At 41.7% G+C, this 22542-nt stretch overlaps 1 protein-coding gene across 4 annotated transcripts in view; it reads right to left on the bottom strand.

Annotated features, from left to right (window-relative positions):
• The window catches only part of Ranbp17 (RAN binding protein 17), a 340305-nt gene that overhangs the window by 20380 nt on the left and 297383 nt on the right, over positions 1 to 22542 (bottom strand). For all 4 annotated transcript variants that reach the window (XR_013053188.1, XR_006075264.2, XM_015997609.3 and 1 more), the window contains one exon: positions 10873 to 11039. Coding sequence is in view for 2 of the 4 variants with exons in the window: in XM_015997609.3 (XP_015853095.2) it covers positions 10873 to 11039 (167 nt within the window). In the remaining 2 variants the exon portion in view is untranslated. The remainder of the gene's footprint in view (positions 1 to 10872; positions 11040 to 22542) is intronic.

Genomic DNA, 22542 nt, shown 5'->3' with positions numbered 1-22542 from the left:
TTCTGACCAGCAGCTGACCCTGTAGGAGTGATTGTTTCTGGTGGCGGCCTAAAGGCTACATAAACCAGTAGCAGATAAACAAAAGGCTACATATACCAGCTGCCTTGCCTAAGGGTACCATCCTGGGCTGACACCTCTACTCCTTCTCCAGCATCCCAAATTGCTCCTTGTTTGCTTCCACACATGCATTTCATCCTTGTTATTTTGTGTGAGGAGGGGTAAGGCAAAAAGACCCCTCCCCAACAACTCAACCCCCCTTTTGAACTTGACTTTTGAGTATTCCATGTCAAACTGTGCCATTATAATGCTAATATAGGCCTGATTTAGCAACTTTAATAAGAGGCTAAACCCTCTTGTAATTAGATAATAAAATTTTATTATGTATTTTAATATTAAAAGTCTTAAAATCAAACTCTTCAAATCATATACTGGTACAAAACTAAGGCACTTAAATATCATTGCCTCAGAAAAGAAGAACCTGCAAACACATTGTGGCTTATTTTTCATTCTCTGAAATGTAAACACGGAATTCCTATGTGGTGCAGTGAAAGCTCCAACACTCTTAATTATGTGCAGGGAAGAATGAATCTATTTGAGTATGAAGCACACTGTACCATTTCCAGCAACAGCATGAGATGGTTTTGACAGTTATTTCGTGGATACAAATTACACAAGTATAAAAACAATCCCCATAATGATTAAATGCAGTTATGTACATAGGAGAATACCAGTGCAAATGGTAACATATTTAAATGGTTTTCCTTCATTAAAAAAATTATATATGATATTAAACCATCAATCACTGCAGAGGCACAGGAGTTTACATGTACTGTCACTGGCTGAAATAAATGACTTGGAGACTGGATTCTGGCTCGCTCAATATGGTCTCTTTGCTGTTGCTTAGTCACCCAACTCTCTGCTGGCTTGGGCTACATCTGGTGGATTCCATCCTTTCAATTAATAAGGCAAGTTATGCTATCAATGGATTGTATCCTTCCACTGTGCTTAGAGGTGAGAACACATGTCCTCATGAGGTGGAAATCCTTTCTGTTCTGGTAACTTGAACAATACTGGCAGAGCTTTTTTTTTTTTTTTTTTTTTTTCCTTCTGATCCATGTGTAGACTAGACATTTTTCCTGGAGTTTTAGAAGGGCTATTTTATATTGAGATATAATTTTAGCATTACCATCTGGCTTATTCTATCATAGCAGTGTATGACCACAATAGATGTAGAGCTAAAATCATGTCTATAGACAATATTTTGAAAATTAATATTTTGGGTATTTACTTTAGAGATATCCACAGACCACTGCAAGGAATCAGGCTGTGCTGAGAGCCTGGACAAATGCCAAGATGTAGGAGATCTTTGAGAGGAAATGAGGTACGCCATAAAAATGCATTATATAAGTTACATTAATATGATGTCTATGTCGCAGCTCCAATTGTTATCCAACAAATCTACCTACAACAAAAATCAAAGTAGCAGACACACTTAAGAAAAAGATTAAGACAATAGCCATTCTTCTAAAAGAACACATGATTTGTTCTAAAATATCACTTTAATAAAACTACCCATCCATCCATCCATCCATCCATCCATCCATCCATCCATCCATCCATCCATGCACACCATAGCACATGTGTGAAGATCAGAAGACAATCTGTGGAAGCTGGTTCTTTCCTCCACCACGTGGGTCCCAGGGATGAAAGAACAGTCATGATCATAAGCACCTTTACCCCCCCCCCCCCCCCCGAGCCATCTCACGGGCCCCTTATTTTTCTATTTTCAAAATTAAAAACATGGGCTTTAAAAGCTTGTCTTTGGTTACAATGCTTTCTGTGTATGTGTGCATGCATGCATCTGTGTCATAAGCCAGAGGTCAACTTTGGGTATTATTACTGAGGTGTTAACTAGCCTGCTTTTGAGACAGGGTCTTTCACTGGCTTGGAACCGGCCAAACAGGCTAGGATGGCTGGACAGTGAGCCCCAGGGGCCTACCTGTCCTTCTCTTCCAGTGCTGGGTAACAAGGAGGAGGCAAGACAAGCACTTTACTGACTGAGCCATCTCCCAGCCCGACTTTTTCACTCTTAAGAGGTTTACTCTCTCTTGGACTGAAATAATTATTTTATTAGTCTATGTACACAGGTGTTTTGCCTACATATGTGTCTGTGTGCCATGTACATTCAGTGTTCACAGAGGCTAGAAGAGCCTCTGGAATCAGAGTTCCTGATGGTTGTGAGCAGCCATGTGCCTACTAAGACTTAAACCTAGGTCCTCTGGAAGAACAGCCAGCGCTCTTAAACTCAGAGCGTCTCTCCAGCCGCCCTGTGGACTTTCATTACCTTGTTGTTACCTAGACAGGTTTAGACCTGGCCTTACTTATTTTTACTTCATCCTTAGCAGTTAGATCTCTCTCTCTCTCTCTCTCTCTCTCTCTCTCTCTCTCTCTCTCTCTCACACACACACACACACACACACACAGAAGAGAAAGAGAGAGAGAGAGAGAGAGAGAGAGAGAGAGAGAGAGAGAGAGAGATTCTTGACTTTTGCCTCAAACAAACAAACCTGGTTATTTTTAAAATAACAAAAAAGCAAAATAAGAAGATAAAGAAAACCAAAATAACTATATTAAAAAACAACAAACAAAATATACTTCAAAAATCTAATAAAAATGCCAGCAAAAGTAGTGCTACAGGTTGGAGCTATGAGCAACAGGGAGCCCCACACTGGAGCTCTCAGCCCTGGAACTCCTGAGGGTCACATACTCCACACTCACACACATGGCCCCGCTTTCTGTTCTGAGGTTTTTGTTGTTGTTGTTTTGTTTTTAATTTGTAGTCAGTGGGCAACATTAAAAAAAATTCAAATTCTGAATTACTTTAGGACACATTTCAATGTGTCTGAGCCAGGCAGTAGTAGCACACGCCTTTAGTCCCAGCACCTGGGAGGCAGAGGCAGGTGGATCTCTTATGAGTTTAAGGCCAGCCTGGTCTACAGAGCGGGTTCCAGGGTTAGCCAGGGCTAAACAGAGAAACCTTGTCTTGAAAAACCAAAAATAAATAAAATAAAATTCTGATGTGTCTAGCAAGACAATGGTGGCTGTGTTTTGGAGATGTGGTGAGGCCACCCCCTTTAGACAGATGTATTCTCAACTGTAGGTTTCTTTCCTGTCTTCATTAATATTTCCTGCTTGGGCTGAGAGGTACCCTAGCTTGTGATACTTGAAGTGATGGCTAACCTTGTCAAACAGCACATCTGGATCAACTAAAACCCAAACAGCTGGACATATCTCTCAGGGATTTTTCTTGACTGGATCATTTGAGGCCTGAAGACCTGCCAGAGATCTGGGCAACAACCTTTTGCTGGCAGCTTGTATAAAAGGACATGGAAGAAGGAAACTTGCTTTTTGCCTGCCTGCCCTCATTCTCACTGGAATGTTCATCTCTCTCACTGCTGTGACATTCCTTCTTTGGGGTTTCAACATGTGTTACAGACCTGCTGAGATATTCAGCCTCACAGACTGAAGAACTATTGGATTCTGGGCCTTTCTGTAGGGAGACAGCTATTGTTGAGCCAGCCAGACCATAGTCTGGAAGCCATTCTAATAGATCCTCTTTTCATGTACATAGATTCATTCTATCAGTCCTGTTCCTCTAGAGCAACAGTTCTCAACCTTCCTAATGCTGCTGCCCTTTAATATAATCCTTCATGTTGTGGTGATATTCAACCATAAAATTATTTTTGTTGCTACTTCATAATTGTAATTTTGCTTCTGTTATGAACTGTATGTAAATATCCATGGTTTCCAATGGTTTTAGGGGACCTCCAAAGAGGTTGTGACCCACAGGTTGAGAACCACTGATCTAGAGAAATCTGACTAATACACTTGGTAATGGTCAGGAAAGGCATATAGAGGCTCAAAGCAACCAGGTATTAGATCCAGAGCTTAAAAATGGCTAGTGGTTCCACTAGTTTGGCTATTTGTCCCTGTGCTTTTTCTAATCATGGTCTCAACAATTCTTGCTCATACAATCCCTCCTCTTTCTCACCGATTGGACTCCCGGAGCTCCACCTGGGAGGAGATGAGAATGAAGGATGGGTTGGGGGAAGGGCGGGAGGAGGGAGGACAGGGGAATCCGTGGCTAATATGTAAAATTAGATTAAATTATATATAAAAAAAATGGCTAGTAGTATCACTGGTAAAAGGTTCCTTGAGAAGAAAGACTTTACCAGTAAGAAGTGGAAACTGGCATTCCATATCGAATCAATTTGAGATTAAGGATGAGACAGAGATGTGATGGGGTAAGGGAATGTTACATAGCACATTTACCTTTGTGAGCAGTTGCTGTCTGGATAGTCTCCTAGAGACACCAGGTTAAAGGGAACACCACAAAGTGGGCTGGAGAGATGCTCAGTGGTCAAGATCATTGACTGCTCTTTCAGAGGTTCCAGGTTTGATTCCCAACATCCACCTGGCAGCTTACAACCTTCTGTAACCCCAATTCCAGGGAATCTCATACCTTCTTCTGGCCTCCACGGGCACCAAGCATGCAAGTGGTACACAGGCATATATGAAGGCAAAAATGCCTATATGCATAAAAATAAAAAAGATTAAGGAAAAAAAGGAAACTTCAAAAATAACTTCAAAGATGACTAGGGAAAACTCACAAAGAACATCATGAGGTAATCAGACTCTGATTTCCTCAAGGAACTGTCTTTCCAAATGTTACATCCTCATCACCTCCCTACAGAATTAGTAAGTAGGGTTGGGTGTACAACACAAGGGAGGGGAAGCTCAGCTCTGTCTCAGACATGAGACGGGGCTACCTGAATTCTGTTCCTAGCACCCATGTCAGGCGGCTCACGACCAGCCATCATTCAGCTCTAAGGGATCCAATGTACTCTTTTGGCCTCCACAGGCATTGCATCATGCGCGCGCGCACACACACACACACACACACACACACACACACACACACACACACACGTATACTTATTATTTTTTTTAAAGGATGAGCATTCTAAATCATTCTACCTTGCGATGACCCAGTGGAACTCACAATGTTCAACTTGCCTTATTATTAGTTTTCTTTTTTTTTTTCCTTTTTTTTTTTTTTGGTTTTTCGAGACAGGGTTTCTGTGTGTAGCTTTGCGCCTTTTTCCTGGAACTCACTTGGTAGCCCAGGCTGGCCTTGAACTCACAGAGATCCGCCTGCCTCTGCCTCCCGAGTGCTGGGATTAAAGGCGTGCGCCGCCGCCGCCGCCGCCGCCGCCGCCGCCGCCGCCGCCGCCGCCGCCACCACCACCACCCGGCATTATTATTAGTTTTCAAAACATACTTCCCTAGATTAGAAGCCACCAAATGAGGGAGCAGATAGCTTTGTGGGTGAGTACATGAACTTTGGAGTTAAAGAGGCTTGCATTAAAATTTTAGTTCTTCAGAAAGGGGAGCAGTGGGTGTGGGAGAGGAAAGGAGAGTAATGGAGGGCAACATGATGAAAACACATGATATAAGTGTATGAAAATGTCATGATGAAACCCATTACTAGGTATAACCAATATATACAAAAAGGGGAAAAAGACAAAATAGAGGGCTGAATGGCTTAGTTCTTCAGTGTTCAGACCACGGCCTTAGGAAAGACTAGACCTTTTTTCTGCCTCAGTTTCTGCATCCATGAAATGATACTGCTAACTCCCCTCCCAGAGATACCTGATGATTATGTCCAACACTGTGGACACATGAACTGAAGGCAGTACCTGCATACAGTGAGGTCTCACATCTTACCAGAAAGAACACAGTGTATGCATGGATTTCTGTGAAGAGGACTAAGAGTATGGCAACATATGTGAAACAACTATCACAACATCTGAGTGCCTCTTTCCCATTCTCTGTGTCTAATGACACACCCTTAGCTTCCTCTGAGTCATTTGGCCAGTTATGAATGTTCTTTCTGCCTGTTCTGGTACCAGTCTACTGCCATGTTTCCAGTAACACAGTTGTAAATCAACCATCCCAAACTAGCTGGTCAAATGGAGGGTCCCCTTTTCAATGTAAGGATCATGAGAAATTATTTCATTTGTAGAGTTTTCTCAGAGCCAGGAGCAAGGAAAGAAAGATGCAGGATGAAGGCGAGGATGAAGATGAGGTCAAAAGCATAGGAGCTTACTAAAACTACGAGGACAGGAAAAGTGGGCACAGAGAGGAGCTGAATGAGCTCTGAGAAAATCTACAGTCATTAATATTAAAAAAATATGGCTAATCATTTTTAAAGAGTTAAATAAGAAATCTATTTCATTTGCTTAAGTGTTTCTGCTAAGGTTCCATAGGCCAAAGCTTCAACGTCAGTTAAGTATGTGTTGGCATTTTCTCCTATTTAGTATTAAGGAATGGAATCTTAAGTATGAAAGATGTCTTGTGTAGTATGTCAAAATGTTGAGCAATATCATTTCAGTCTAAACACAGAGATGAAAAAAGAGCAGATGATTTCCCTTTTGCTGTAATTCACTTTGGGATGCATGTCATGAAGAGCACTATACAAAAGCAATTTTCATTGATTGACTGACTGATTGAGGAAAAGGGTGAATGTTCTTTTAGCTTATGTTCATACTGAAGTATGATTCTTATAGCTCCTGACAGCTCTTTACAATTTCTAGTTAAATGGCATGCTACCAAACAAACAAACAAATAAATAAATAAAATAAAAAAGAAGAGAGGAAGAGAAAGTCTTAATTAGAATTTCTCTGCATTTTTAGTAGAGCTGACTTGAGCCAAATAGCTAGCTAGACTCAACCAGGTAAGAGTCACTCTAGTTCTCCTATGCACTGTGTTTGGACATGACTAAGACTGCAACCACCTCATCAACACGCTAACTGCTCAATCCACTCAGTGACAGAGGCAGTCCATAGGTACTGCTCTTTTTCTGCACAAGGTGCTACTCTCTCTAGAACATTCAAGGAGGTTCTGATGCAGTTTCGCATCAGTACCCTTATCATTACAAAAAGAATTCATCATGTCTCTAAAATGGCCCCTCGATTCTGCAAACCTTCACCTAATTTGGGTACAGCTTTTGTCTTTTCATGTATCTGAATGAATGCTGATCTCCTGGTTATGAATGTAAATATATAACATGTCCAGTAACGAAACCGGAAAAAAAATCATATATAAACATTGTCTCCAAATTCCTGCAGCAGATCACTCTCACCCATTACTAATCAGTGGTGATTAGCAATCCGACCACTGCTCCTGCTGATCATCTCTTTTTAAGTTTTTAGTTCATTCTCCTAGTGACATAAAAATACTTGAATTCTTCTCCCTTAATTTATGCAAACTGGGTTTTTCTCAGATGTTAAGTTGAAGGAATACTTGAGAGGCAGCAATTCTCACCTCAAACAGACTCACTGAAATTCAACGACTCTTCACATGGGATAAATTTTAGTCCTTGCATAGTTACATCTGTTCACAAACTGTGGAAGATCTATAGTCACATGACAGGTCATAATAAATGCACTTCCAGGTGAGAGGCGGCACACAAGTGACAAGGCCTGAGAAGGTGCTGCGAACCCTTCACCCAGGGTCATTCTTTTTCTGCGGAAGCTTGAGATCACGTTTGCAGTTTGGAACTGACACTCCCCATGCAATTACGCTTCTAGCCAAATATGTCCAGGGTGGGAGGAAAACAGTTCAAACCAGTAAATAATTGCAGTATCATTGCATCAGTTTAGTTTAAAGAGCTGACAAGCCCTCTCTAAACTCCAGGCACAATTAGTCATTAGGGTCTAGTTTTTCAGCACTGTTAAGCAATTTGTAACCCATTCCTCTTAATAGGGTTAGGCATTACTTAACGACACAGATGCCTTGAAAACTGAAACCTCGAGTTATGAAGCAGCAACCTTGTTCATTACCTTCTGTGATAGGCAAATCATCTATAAAAACATCATTTAATGGGCAACCAATGAATAATCAATGGCTCACTTTTCATCTGAGTGTGAAAATGAGAATAATCTAATACAAGTCCCTCTGGTAAGAGTCTGAATCTTGGCTCTGCCACTCTTTCAGGGCTGATTTATAAGGTCCTGGAAAGCTGATGTAAACAGATGATCAATGGCCCATCCCTGCTCATAATAACCCCCAACTGGCCCACTCCCTCTTTTCCAGGTCCATCCCTTCAGGCTATTAGCTCTGTCCGGCTAATTCTTCCCACTGCTCCTGCCTGCTGCTTTTACTCTGGCCATCCGTTCAGTCCAGCAGACTCAGAAGTAATTTTATACGCAGCAGAGAGCGGGTGGAATTGATTTTTCACTCAGTGCTCAGTTCCCATCTGAATAATTATCAATTTTACTGCCTCATAAAGGGAAGAGTCAAAATTTCAAATCAATTCAAAAGAGCTTTTGAGACGACAGAAACTGTGCATAAGAATAGAGGTCAAAGTTGTCAGTGACCTAAGGAGATGATGTCAGATATTACTATACCCCACAGTTGACATCAGAGGCACTCAAGATGATACAACCTAGTGCTAATGCAAATCATATTTATGCTGACTACCAGAGACCAGTCATTAATATTTAAAATGTTATCTGAAAGCTTACATCCCAAATAAATAGAATGTATTCCACTGCTTAATAAAGATATATCACTACTTAGTCATATGCTGTAAAGTGAAAGATTACCAAGTCTTATTAACACACAGAAATGACTTAAACCAACAAACTCATGTTGGTTCTGAGTAAAGATACACTGGCTCATCTCCTGCACGATCTTATTACTAGCTTGTAGCCTACTAATTTTTACTAAAAATTTCAACCAACTTAGAAGTGACTGCTCAAAGCTGATGGGACAATACTGTGATGATGACTGATTGCTAGCATGAATGACTTGGTGGTAGACTTGTCCTTTGTCATGGTAGGCAGGGCCATGAATATTTGTTATTTTCAATGATGACATGCTATACATCAGTGGTCCTTAGCCTTCTCCATGCAAAACACACAGGGCTGCAGTGTACTCCCACCTGTCCAGCAGTGACTTGCAGGAAGAAGTGATTGAGAGAAGTGCATCCTAACCATGACAGAATGTGTATTTTGCACAGGCATCCAGGTGACTCTGAGATACCTTGAGAAACAGTGGCTTGAGTTTTAAGGACGTGGGCTTTGGAGCTAAAGAGACCTTGGTTCAAATTCCAATTCTATTACTTTCTAGTGAATCTTGAGGCACCTAGAATATTGATCTGTAAAACTGGGAATGATGCCTACCTCATTTCTAGGCTGTTGTGGAGTCCAAATAAGACTTCTTTAATAGTCCTCCCCTCTGCATCAGTCTCTATTATTACTATGTTAATAGAACTGTCACATAACTGATTAATTATATCTTTACAAATATTAAGTTGTTCTTGCATTTTGCACACAATAAATGAAACAGACCATTCAGATCTTTAAAAGCTCTATATCTCTAGCCCCACCAAAAGCCAGTCACTACTGGTACAGGTTCAAGTATGCTACAACCCTCATGTTCTTTCTATGCATGGAGAAGACTGAGGCTCACTGACTTGGAGCATGCCATCACTGAAGGTAACAGATACTCATGGATGAGCTAGAAATCACACTGACCAGATCCTCAATGAGTTCTCTTATTTTGTTTTATTTTATTTTTAACATTACCAACTAGTGAGTAGTTTCAGGATCACAGCAAATAGTTATCGGTCTGTAGTAATTAGTCCTTTGCTAGTTACTCAAAATATGAACGAATTACACTCATGCCATTTGTTCTTGGAATGCAACTAGTACACTGAAATGTCACTACAAATAAGACTTTTATAATTTCATTTTGATCCTAGTAAAACCATTATATTCAGGAAGGAAACCTCTTCCACTGACTTCCCATTCCATTCTGATCATGTTCATGTGCAATGAGACAGTCTACTGACTCAGATGACATTGTTCACTAATGACAATACAGTCAGTGAGGTATTGACTTTTGCATGTCAGACTATTATGGATATACCTGAGCAAAAGAAAACCAAAAAGGGTATACATATATTTCCCAAATTTTGTGGAAGTACAAACATCAATCATAGTGATGGTCTATCGGTAAAATGGCTTTAATCTCTTTGGAATATTCCTGGCATATATCTTCATTTCTTATGTATGTTGTTTCTCAGATTGGCAGAAGTGAGTTATTTAAAACAATTATAAACTTGGACTTAGCCTGTGTTGGCCAGTTAGAAAACACAACTAGGGACTGGAGAGATGGCTCAGCACTTAAGAGCACTGGTTGTTCTTCTAGAGGTCCTGAGTTCAATTCCCAGCAATCACATGGTGGCTCACAACCATTTATGATGAGATCCAATTCCCACTTCTGGCATGCAGGTGTACATGCAGACAGGGCACTCATATACATAAAATACATGAAAAAATAAATCTTTTTTTAAAAACACAACTGAAAACAAATTACTGCATTCTCACGTATTAATTGACTGTTTGGAACACTGGCTACGGTCTGAACCGTGTGACTCGTAACCTTACGCTGGAACAACTGCTAATCACACTTTCATGAATTGACAGCTCCTGGCAAGGTGTCTGCACGGAGCAGGAGCTCGGACACGACTGCCCCAGCAGCCATGTCCTTACTGCACACTTGAGAGCTGCCCAAGGGTCCCCAGAGGAAGTCTGAGTTCTGATCCACTTTCCTCAGGCCTCAGGAGAACTATCCTGCATTCTGCAGTGCCATGAACAGCATTGGGATTTTTATGGACGGGTAACACTGAAGCCAGTGTACTCTGCACTGTCAGGGAAAGTATCAAAGGGAGTCACTGCTGAACATCTTGACAAACATTTATGTAAGTTCAGGGGCCAGAACAGCTCCTGGGAAACAAGTTACCTGCTGCAGCACATCCGGGTTTCGTTGCATAAAGTGTAACAGTCTCTGACCAGCCTGCACAGACTCCCTGCATTGAAGTGGCTTCTTGCCCTCTTTTGCTAGGTGCTTGAAGAGGTAGGTGACCATGTAGTCTAAACTCGTACAGCAGCTGGAGGAGACGACTGTATCTGGACAAACAATAACAATTCATTCCCATTACTGATCTGTTTGTTCATTTGATTATTGTCTCCATTAAAAAGTTGGGATTTCAAAGCACTTCAGTGAAACTCTAAATCCTTGAGAGAAGGGGTTTGGCTTTTTTCTTTAAGCCCTGTGTCTATTAGAGGGCCTGGCATAGAGAAACACTATCAAGAAAATGACTCCTGGTCTGAACTGGACAGAATTCCCCATTTGGGACTTGAACAACCTCTGTTCACTTTGGTTATTAAGCATCTACTTAGTGAAAAGTACTTCAGGGGAAATGGCTCCAAAGGGGAGACAGGTGCAAAGCCTGCCCTGGTGTCAAAGAGCTCATGGCTTTCCACAGAGGTCACCGCAGTATAAAACGATATATGAAGAAGTCACACAGTCACATACTGCTGCTGCTGCTGCTGCTGGTGGTGTATGTGTGTGTGTGTGCGCGTGCGCACTCGCGCACGCATGGAGTCTGAGGTTGATGTCCAATGTCTTACTCAATCATATGCTAACTCGTTTTCGGGGCAAGATCTTCCACTGAACCTGAAGCTTACTGTTAGCAAAGCCCAGGGATCTCTCTACACCCACCTTCCCAAGATGGATTTCAGTGATGTGTACCATGCCTGGCTTCTCAGAGGGGAGCTGGGACCTGCACTCAGCAGGACTTCATCAACCGAGCCAGCCCTAACCGCTGCGTTTTGAGGGAAAGATCATGTTTTAATGGTGGTCAAAATGAGTTGGTGAAGGACATGGCCTGAGCTAGCTTGGAAAGGTTATTTCTGTGTGATACAAGGAGGAAGATTTTCAGGTAGAGAATAACAAGAGTTGAGAACATGGAGGGAACCCTGGATTCTGGAGCTGGACAGCTCTGGTTTCAAATCCCATCTTTCCCCCTTGTACTGTTACTTTGGAAGTGCTATTTTACTTCCCTCATCATTTGTAAACTATTCTGCAGAGTTGAATGAGAAAAAGGACTTCATCAGTAAATAGCTGAAATGTACGAAGGGCTTATCACATGTTAGTGACAGCATTAAATGTCTTATATGGATTATTGTTTTTAACCTTTTTTTATTTTTTTAAGACAGGGTTTCTCTGTGTAACAGTCTTAGCTGTCCTGGAACTCGCTCTGTAGACCAGGCTAGCCTTGAACACATGGAGATCTGCCTGCCTCTGCCTCCTGAGTGCTGGGATTAAAGGTGTGTGGTGCTGTAGCACGAATCTTAAAAGTTCTTATTAATAAAAACAAGCCTGATGCCAGATATTGGGGTAAACGCTGGAAGATCAGAGAAGCAGAACAAGCCACAGCCACCTCACCTCTCCAATTCCTCAGCTGATCCTGTTTCCTCAGAATGGAAGCCTCTGAGTCCTCATCCAAATGGATCTCAGCTAAACTGTTGCTAGAAGCCTAAAAGCTTAACCAGCTCTAGTTCCTGGTCCTCACACCTTAAATACCTTTCTGCTTTCTGCCATCACTTCCTGGGATTAAAGGCGTGAGTCACCATGCCTGGCTGTTTCCAGTGTAGCTTTGACCTCACAGAGATCCGGATGGATCTTTGCCTCCAGAAGGCTAGGATTAAAGGTGTGAGTGCCACCATTTTCTGGTCTCTGTATCTAGTGGCTGTTCTGTTTTTTGACCCCAGTTAAGTTTATTAGGGTGCACAATATTTTGGGGGAACATAATATCACCACAGTGGCGCCATCACTGCCCTTGTTTTTAACCTTTATCAGTCCTGTAATAGTTATTCTCATTTTATAGGTGAAGCTTAGAGATTTAAGTGACCTGTTCAAGGGCACTCTAAGATCAGGTTGGACAGTAAATAAAGAATTGAACCATGAATGTGCACTGTCAATAACTATGTTAAAACCAAGTATTAAGTAAAAATATATACAAGCATCAAAATGTTTTTAAAATAATGGGGGTGGTGCTGGCTCTGTGGCAGAGTACTTCTATATTACATGAGACCCTGGAGGTTTGATCCTTGGCACCCATGAAACCAAACCAAACCAAACCAACCAACAACCCCACAGTCGGAACTCAAACGCCATTACTCCTGGGCTGTCACTCACAGTAACAGGACGATGCATTTTGGAGGATCAGACTTTGGCTTGCATGCAAGAATGTATAGGGGATTCATGAAAGAAGGTTAACAAAGTAGGATGGGTTCCTACATGAGAGCATCCAAAAATGGGTGGAGATACATTTAATTTGAAAGTCAACAGATGTTATTGAAAGTTTTCTAAGCAAGTAATCGCTATGCAACCATTTCTAATTTCCTTTGTACACTAAAATGATCAACTCTTTAAGTTCTTTGTTTTCGATGGAGGCAGGGTCTTGCAATACCCCTGGCTGTCTTCTGACTTGTTGTGCAGCCAAGAATGAAAGGGAGGGGGGAGGGGAAATTCCCTAGTTGATCCCATTTCAGTTATTTAGAATCATAATTTGGTTAGAATGATACCACCCATATTTTTTTGGTTAATGATGACATGTTGACACACCCCTGGCCATTTTTGACTACTAAGAGAAATGAAAATGGCAACTAAAATAGCCTATACTTGGGCAGTGGAGGCAGGAGGATCAGCAGTTTGACCGACCTAGGCTATATGAGCTCTTTTCTCGAAAAACCAAAACCCAAGTCAAACTAAACAAAACAAGCAAAAAGAAAGGCAGTGGGGTGGGTGGGGTGGGGTGAACTGAGAAACAGCTTCTTATCCATCTTATGTTTGAGACACGAACATCTGATAGATCAGAGGCGAAACAGTGACTTCAAGAATGGGGAGCTAAACTAACCTGAGAGAATATTCAAGAGCAGGTATGACCCATGCTTAGTAATACTTAGCAGTGAAATAACACTCTAGCTTGAAAAAGCCCTGGAAGCAGAAAGGAGGAGGTCTGTGGGCTTCTGAGACACAGACAGAGTGATGGAAGCCCATACAGGATCCTGAGCAATGAGAGGTTGAAAGACAGGTCCAAAGACAGGTATGGACAGTAAGTAGTTTTGGAGAACACTGGGATAAGACACCTTTTGTTGTTTGTTTCTGTTTTTGGAGACGGAGTTTCTCTGTGTAGCCCTGGCTGTTCTGGAACTTACTTTGTAGACCAGGCTGGCCTCGAACTCACAAAGATCCGCCTGCCTCTGCCTCCCAAGTGCTGGGATTAAAGGTGTGTGCCACCACCACTGGAAGGAATATTTTAAGAAAGGAGCATTCCCTGGCTTCTCAAAACTATGGAACATATGACCTGGTTAACTCACTCCTCATTACGCCCCACACCCAAGGCTGCTCTGCAGGAAGAAACCCTGTTCCCTGCTAACTTGGGGAGGCAGCCCAGGAACCAAATACTCACTTCTTGAGTTGTTTTCCTTGCTTTTTCACCTTCATTTTTCTACATTTGAAGCCTTGATCACGAAAGTAAACAGATTTAAGTAGAGAGCAATATGCTATCAATCATGCACAAAATTTAAAGTCTTCATATAATTTGGTGACCACACTGCCATGCAAGTTGCATTAAAAGGGTCTAATCCACTGAGTCAGCTGCAGAAAAGCCAGGTAAACACTTTAGACTCAAAGGTTGGAGCACACAGCTTTGCAATAAAAGTGAGGGTTTCCATTATGGTTGATTTATGGTTGGGGCTTTGAAAAGGATAAATGTTATTTCCAGGTAATTTTAAGTGTGTGGAATCCTAAGGATTGTGGGCATTTGGTCAAAACAGGATGACTAGGGCTGAAGACAGCACATTAATTAGCATTACCTCTTTTTATCTGTAGAGGAGGCCATTATGTGAGGCTCAAAGAATGACTTCCGAAGAATGCGCAGACACCATGGCTTTTTAACTTTTATGCCACTTCTTGGTTTTTAGGGTAATTTGGAAAGGATTCCATCTGTGAGTCAGACAAGTGTTGTGACACCATTGGGCACTCTGTCCTCTCCAGCAACTCACTGTTTGGCACTGAGATAGCCAAGTGCTCACCACAGGAAGCACACACATCATTAATAGCTGTCCTGTTTACTAAGACCCACTATGGAAAGCTGCTCTGAAAAGTTAACTGTGTACAAGAGGAGCACAATAGAGTCAGGAAGATGATAATGGGGCCCAGTTGAAATCTGGCTTCAGCTCAAAACTCATCATAGCACAAGCAAGGATGAAGGTAGTGGGAAGACATAAATCTGAAAGGCAATTTCCAAGAAAAGGATCACTGGGGAGGACGGGCTGTAGAAACAGGCAAGCAGACTGATTTCACCTCCACAGCATGCAGTCCATGCATGCTTCACTATGTGAAGCTTCACTAGGACACGCAGCATGACAGACTGTGACAGTGCTCCCTCTCCATAGGGTATTTCCTTCATTTTCTAAGCATTTCCCAAACTTTCAATCCCTTCAACACAAAGCCCTATCTATTAAACTAGTTCCCAGTTGTCTTCTCCCTTTAGCACTATTTGTGGTGGGAAAGAACTCTAAAGCATTTCTTCAATGTTTCACTAGTAATAGTCTATCAATACTGAACGTTCCATTCAAGAATGTTACAAATGGCGACATACATAACTTGGCATTCGCATACATTTTATTGATAATAAACAGGTCTGGTCATGTGTTGCTGACTTAACATTTTGTTTGCCCTCACTTTCCCTAGGCAAGTACTCATGCTGCTCAGCCACCCTCGGCCAAGCAGCCCGGCCGTTCTCTGTTTAGCACTGTGTGCTGTCCTCTACTCCTGCCTGGACTGTGTCCCCACCACACAGCTTGTCTCCACGACCTTCTCTCATCACTGCTTCAGGAATTACTACCTCATTTTCTTGTCTGAGTGTTTCTTCACTTACTGTTTATCACTCACCATTAAAATACAAGCTTCATGTCTTATTTCTCTCAGTACTGCCGAGGTATGTAGCATTTGTATGAGCGCTCATTATTGAAGAAATGAGTTGAGAATCATTAAGAGCTGCTTTTTGTAAGCCTGGCGCTTGCTCCATACTTGTAAAAGATCTTTGCTTGTGTATCATACCAAGAGAGAAAAAATCCAAGTGGCTACTTTCAACATTCAATCTTTATTGAAGACACAGGGTCTAACTCACTGGTCAGCCAGCTAAGCTGCAACAATATAAGAGGTTGAAGGCAAAACCTAAATACAAGGATAACCTCTTCTACCAGGTACCCAGCTGTCAAAGCTGCAACCTTTATCAGGTAGATGTAGCAGGGAGGTGTATGACGAGAAACAGGAAAGACTCTAAATGTAACTTTCTGAGCAATACTATACTCATCTACATACTGAAAATATTACCTAATTAATTCTTTCAGTAAGTATTTAGCAAGCACTTGCTATACAGGACCTGGAAATAAAGTAGTGATCAAGACCCTGCTCCCTTATTGGCCAAAGGGGTCCAGCAGATACCCTTCCCCAAATATTGTTGGGTATTCCTAATGCTATTGGCTACATTCCACAGCTTGACGGTAAGACACTTCACATTATTGAAGATACCACATACTTATGGCATAGAACAAAGAGACATCTGTTATGGGAATTCTGAAATCCTTGTTAGAAATCTAGCTGGTGCTCAACTGGAAGCTTTCTCTCTACTGGCTAGTGTTCATGGTATTGGAAGCTTTGTGCATGCTATCAGAGGAGAAAAGTAATCCCCAAGCTCACCCATCTATGAACTCTTTGAACTACAATAATGATCTGCTTGTAAGAAAGGCCCACCGGTGCAATGTGGTATGAATGCTGTAAGAATATTCAACTACTTCTAAAAACTGCATTTAAGGACTGCTCCATGAGATGGAATTTAGACCTGAAATAGTTAATGAGGGAGAACCTGAGATGGTCATGGGCTAAGGGGAAAATCTACTATTAGTCTGGGAAATGAACATAGCAATAAAATGACACCTAACGACACATTTCTATATCCACAGATCAGTGTAGCACTCAGTCCTCATCAGAGAAGCTTGTTCTTGCTGTAGATGGTAATTAATACAGGGACCCACAACTGTACAGTGTGCCGAGAGTGAGAGACTTTGGACTGCTCAGTCCTAAACGGGATGTCATTATCACACAACCTCCTCAAAGCTCAGAGATCTATGCAGAAGAAGGGGAGAAGGGGAGAAGGGGAGATGGTGTCTGGGAACAACAGATACACATATGAACTCATGACAGCATGCACAGGGGCGGCACAAGCTGAATGAAGGCAGACGAAACTCACAGCGTGGAGGAGGGAAATGGCACAAAGTCCCTTGCTCACCAAGAAGCTATTCACAACTGGCAGCTGCTGGAGAGGGAAAATTGGTTTTCTTCAATGGAGTGATATTGGTACATCAACCACACTCCAGTGCAGCCCTCATGTCAGGAGTAGCTGGCCAACACAAAACAGACGTGTGTGTGTGTGTGTGTGTGTGTGTGTGTGTGTGTGTGTGTGTGTGTGTGTGGTGTGATTTTGTAAAAGAGAAAGAACATGAAGTTGGGTGGGTAGGGAGGGGTGGAGGATCTGAGAAGACTTGGGGGGAAGTATAAGAATATGATCAAAACATATTGTATGAGATTTTCAAAGAATAAAGAAAACATAAAAAACAAAACACTACTCCTGCCCCTGAGAAGCTTATGCTCCAGCAGGAAATGAGGACAAACAGTGCTTCTAGAACACTTTGCCCACTTTTGGTATAAAAGATGTTCATGAGAATGAGATGAGTGAACACAAGAGCCCCTATGACAGAATCAGGCACAGAGTGTGTGTCCACTGTCACTGTATACACAGTGTATTAGTGATATGGAGTTGACTGATGTTTGGGACTTGATGTTCGGCACCCTTTATAATGCTGTTTTGTTGAGCCTCTTGGGAGCCTTGCTGAAATGCAGATCACAGGCCTGACGAATATTAGACTTTGAGACTAACGTCTGCTTGCAACTGATTCAAAACCCATAATGTTACTATGATGTAAGATAACAGAATGTCAAGCTAAACTGTAATAACATAAGACAAGACTCCTGCTTCTTCCCACGAAGGATTAACTGCTATGAGGATTTCCCCTCTTGCCATAAACAACCAGAAACAGGACAAAATATATGAAACACAGTTTTCAATTACTGCACAACAAGAAGTATAGGACTATTAAACCAGAGAAGAGGGAAATGAACGGGGTAATACCTACCATTGCTGGAGCACACTGCCCAAAGCAGTCGACAGCAGGACAGCAAGGGCGACCCAAATACAGCCAAGGGGTCTCGTTGAGTTGAGAGTAACAGACTGAGCTATGGAAGAAGACTGAGGCAGCTACAATTGTGTATGAAGTACCAGAGAGTGGAATCACAAAGGGGACAATTAGAGAGATCTGTCAGGGAGTCTCTCTGGTGTCTTCCTTGCAAACATGAGAAGAAACTCACCAAAGCTGAAAGCTGGAGGCCAAAAGATTCCTAATTATCACAAAGGGCTGGAATAGCTCCTGAAGACACTTCTAACACACTGCAGTGTCCCCAAAGTGCTATCCCTTAGTATGGGACTCAACAACTCAAAATCAATGCTCTTCCTCAGCTGAAATGAATGAAATTAACCCCAAAGTCACTCAACTAAAAGAACAAAATCCAAAATTTTAATCAAACACTATACAAAATAAAGTTCACAATATCTGATATCCAGTAAAAAAATCAAGGCATACATAAGGAAAATATCTGATTCTTAAAAATAAATCATTAGAAAACAATGTAGACATGACTTTAGGAGACAAAGATCTAAAATGAGTTCTTATAATAACATCCAAGTAAAGGAAAGCAGGCGCTCGAGGAGAGAGTGGAAGATACAGAGAAGACCAGAGGTTGGTGCAACGATTCAGCTTGTAGTATTAGCTATTCAGGAGGCTGAGGCAGGGGGATTGCTGGAGACCAAGAGCTCATGGTCAGTGCAGGCAACAAAGTGATACCCTATCGTGTATACATACATGTAAAGAAATGGGATTTCTAGAGAATAAAACTATAATATCTGAATAAAAAGTACATTGATAGATTAAACACTGTAGAAACAAATCTGTGAACTTGACACTATATAGCACTATAGAAATGACTGAGAACGAAGAAGAAGGGAGAGAGGGCACAGCTGAGCTGCAGGCTACTGAGAGGCTTCAAGCACATGCATGACTGGAGTTAGGGCTGTAAACGGACACACAGACTGTGGCTCTTTCAAAGTATGCAGTAGGTGCGGCGTGATGGCGCAGGCCTTTAATCCAGTGCTAGGGAGGCAGAAGCAGGCAGAGCTCTGTGAGTTGAAGCCAGCCAGAGTTACAGAGGAGACTGTCTCAAAAACCAAAACAAACAAAAAGTAAACTTTGATAAGATTATTTAAAGATGCCCATTTTAAACACATAGAACACCAATAAAAAATAAAGGCATGCTGATAAATGCATGGGGGATAGAAGACGGCTCATTTGAAATATTTAATTAGAGCTGAGCAAGTTGTAGCATGCCTACAATCCCAGCTACTCAGAGGCAAGGGCAGGAAGAGGGTAAGTTCAAGGCCAGAATGGATTATACATTGTTGTCTTTTCAAAACAACTAACCAAACAACAGATCAACCAAAAACCCCCTCTACTGATCTAAACCCAACAAATTAAAACAAGTATAGGCTTCAATCTAAACAAGATGGAAGAAAAAGGCAAGTAAGAACAAAGATCAGGTGGGAAAACACACATGAGCAGTGCAGACTCAGACCCAAAATACATGGGGAGTTACACCACACACCTGGAACTCTATTGAAAGGGCAGAAAAAGTCAGCTTTGCTACACAATCTAATCCCTGCTATCTCTGCATGTTGGAGAACCTCTATGGCCTCATCCCCAGAAACTGTGAACAGAGAGGCTTCACAGTGGGGAATTAAGGCTGCTATTATTCATGGGAGGCCCAGTGTAAGCCCAAGGGTCCTTAGAACTGGAAGAGAAGAAAAGATGTCAGCCAAAAGATGTCTTTATAGAATTCTTAGAGGCACAACGCTGCTGCTTTTGATGATGGGGACACTGGGCCACAGACTAGGACTATAGACACCTATCTCTCTCAAGACACGAATCCGTGCTGACATCCTGATTTTAACTCGGACCCAGGCCAGACATGTAAGGTCTAAAAAGGGTAAGGGAATACATTATGTTTTAAGGTATCAAGTTTCTGACAGAGCAGAAATAAGTGCATGTGCTCTAGAAATAATCAATTTTAAATATAAAGACATTTTTTATAAAATGATGAAAAGATTCTGGGGTGGTGAGATGGCTCAGTGGGTAAAGGTGCTTGCTGCCAAGCTTGATGACCTGAGTTTGATTCCTGAGACCTCCTCAGGCAAAAGAGAGAACTGATCCCTGAATGTTGTCCTCTGACTTCCACATAAACACTATGGCACACGTACCTCACTCCCAAATAAATACATGTAATTAGAAAACCCTAGATATTATCATACAGAACTTTCAGAGAAAAAAAAATATTACCACAGATCATGAGGGTCATTTTATGGTAATAAAAAAGGTAAATTCAAAGGAATACCATAATTTCATCCTGCCCCCTGACTTCCCTTCCGGACCAGAGAGCGCCCATCCTGCCCTGGACTTCCCTTCTGGACAAGAGCGCCCATCCTGCCCTGGACTTCCTGTTTGGACAAAAGCTCCCACCCTGCCCCAGACTTCCCATCTAGCCAGGCAGTGGTGGCGCACGCCTTTAATCCCAGCACTTGGGAGGGAGAGCCAGGCGGATCTCTGTGAGTTCGAGGCCAGCCTGGGCTACCAAGTGAGTCCCAGGAAAGGCACAAAGCTACACAGAGAAACTCTGTCTCGAAAAACCAACCAACCAACCAACCAACCAACCAACCAACCAACCAACCAACCAACCAACAAACAAACAAACAAACAGACTTCCCGTCTAGATAAGACCTTCCATCCTGCCCTGGAGTTCCCATTTGGACAAGAGAGCTCCCATCTTGACAAGAGATAGAGACTTCCTGAATCTGTCAGTTCTGTCTGAACCAAATGAGCTGATAAGACCAAGAACGAACCACAAGGAGATGGGCAGACGTCAAGGCAGAAGTACATACAACAAAATAAAGAGCAATACAGCATCACCAGAACCTAGGCCTCCTCCAACATCTAGACCTGAACATCAAAAATTGGAAGAAGCAGAAGAAAACAGCCTTATGAATAACATCATGAAGAAGGTAGAGGCTTGTGTAGAGGAAAAGACAAAAAAATGGGAAGAATGCTATAAACAACTAACTAGAGGAAAGGGCAAACAAATTAGAAGAAAACAATAAAGTCCTGGAAGAAAACAATAAAGTACTGAAAGAAAATCATGAAAAAGCAATGAAACAAATAAAGGAAACAGTCCAAGACCTGAAAAGGGAAATAGAAAAAATGAAGATGACACAAACAGAGGGAATGCTGGAAATAGAAAACCTGAGTAAAAGATCGGGAACTTCAGATGCAAGTATAACCAACAGAATGCAAGATATGGAAGAGAGGATTTCTGGCATTGAAGATACAGTAGAAGAAATAGATTCATCAGTCAAAGAAAACACTACAGCCAACAAAGTCATGAACCAAAATGTCCAAAAAAATTGGGACACCATGAAAAGACCAAACCTATGAATAATAGGGATAGAAGAAGGAGAAGAATACAAACTCAAAGGCACAGAAAATATATTCAACAAAATCATAGAAGAAAACTTTCCCAACTTAAAGAAGGAAATGCCTATGAAGATACAAGAAGCCTATAGAACACCAAACAGACTAGACCCCCCAAAAAAGTCCCCTCGCCACATAATAATTAAGCAACTAAACGTACAGAATAAAGAAAGAATATTAAGAGCAGCAAAGGAAAAAGGCCAAGTGACCTATAAAGGCAAACCCATCAGAATAACACCCAGTTTCTCAATGGAGACTTTGAAAGACAGAAGGACCTGGACAGATGTAATGCAAACACTAAGAGACCATGGACGTCAGCCCAGACTAATATACCCAGCAAAACTTTCAATCATCATAGACGGAATGAACAAGACATTCCAAGACAAAGCCAGATTTAAACAATACTTATCCACAAACCTAGCCCTACCGAAAGCACTAGAAGGAAAATTCCAACCGAAGGAAGTCAGATACACCCTCGAAAACACAGGCAATAGATAAAGCCACAGCAGTAAACCCCAAAAAAGAGAAGTACACACACACTACCACCAAAAATAACAGGGATGAACAATCACTGGTCATTAATATCCCTTAATATCAATGGACTTAATTCACCTATAAAAAGACATAGGCTTACAGAATGGATACGAAAGCAGGACCCATCTTTCTGCTGCATATAAGAAACACATCTCAAATTCAAAGACAGACACTACCTAAGAATAAAAGGCTGGGAAAAGACTTTCCAATCAAATGGTCTTAAGAAACAAGTGGGTGTAGCCATCCTGATATCCAACAAAATAGACTTCAAACTAAAATCAATCAAAAGAGATCAAGAAGGGCATTACATACTCATCACAGGAAAGATCTACCA

This window comes from Peromyscus maniculatus, chromosome 8 (assembly GCF_049852395.1).
Source record: "Peromyscus maniculatus bairdii isolate BWxNUB_F1_BW_parent chromosome 8, HU_Pman_BW_mat_3.1, whole genome shotgun sequence".
NCBI lineage: Eukaryota > Metazoa > Chordata > Mammalia > Rodentia > Cricetidae > Peromyscus > Peromyscus maniculatus.
This window is presented reverse-complemented; position numbering and strand designations above follow the sequence as displayed.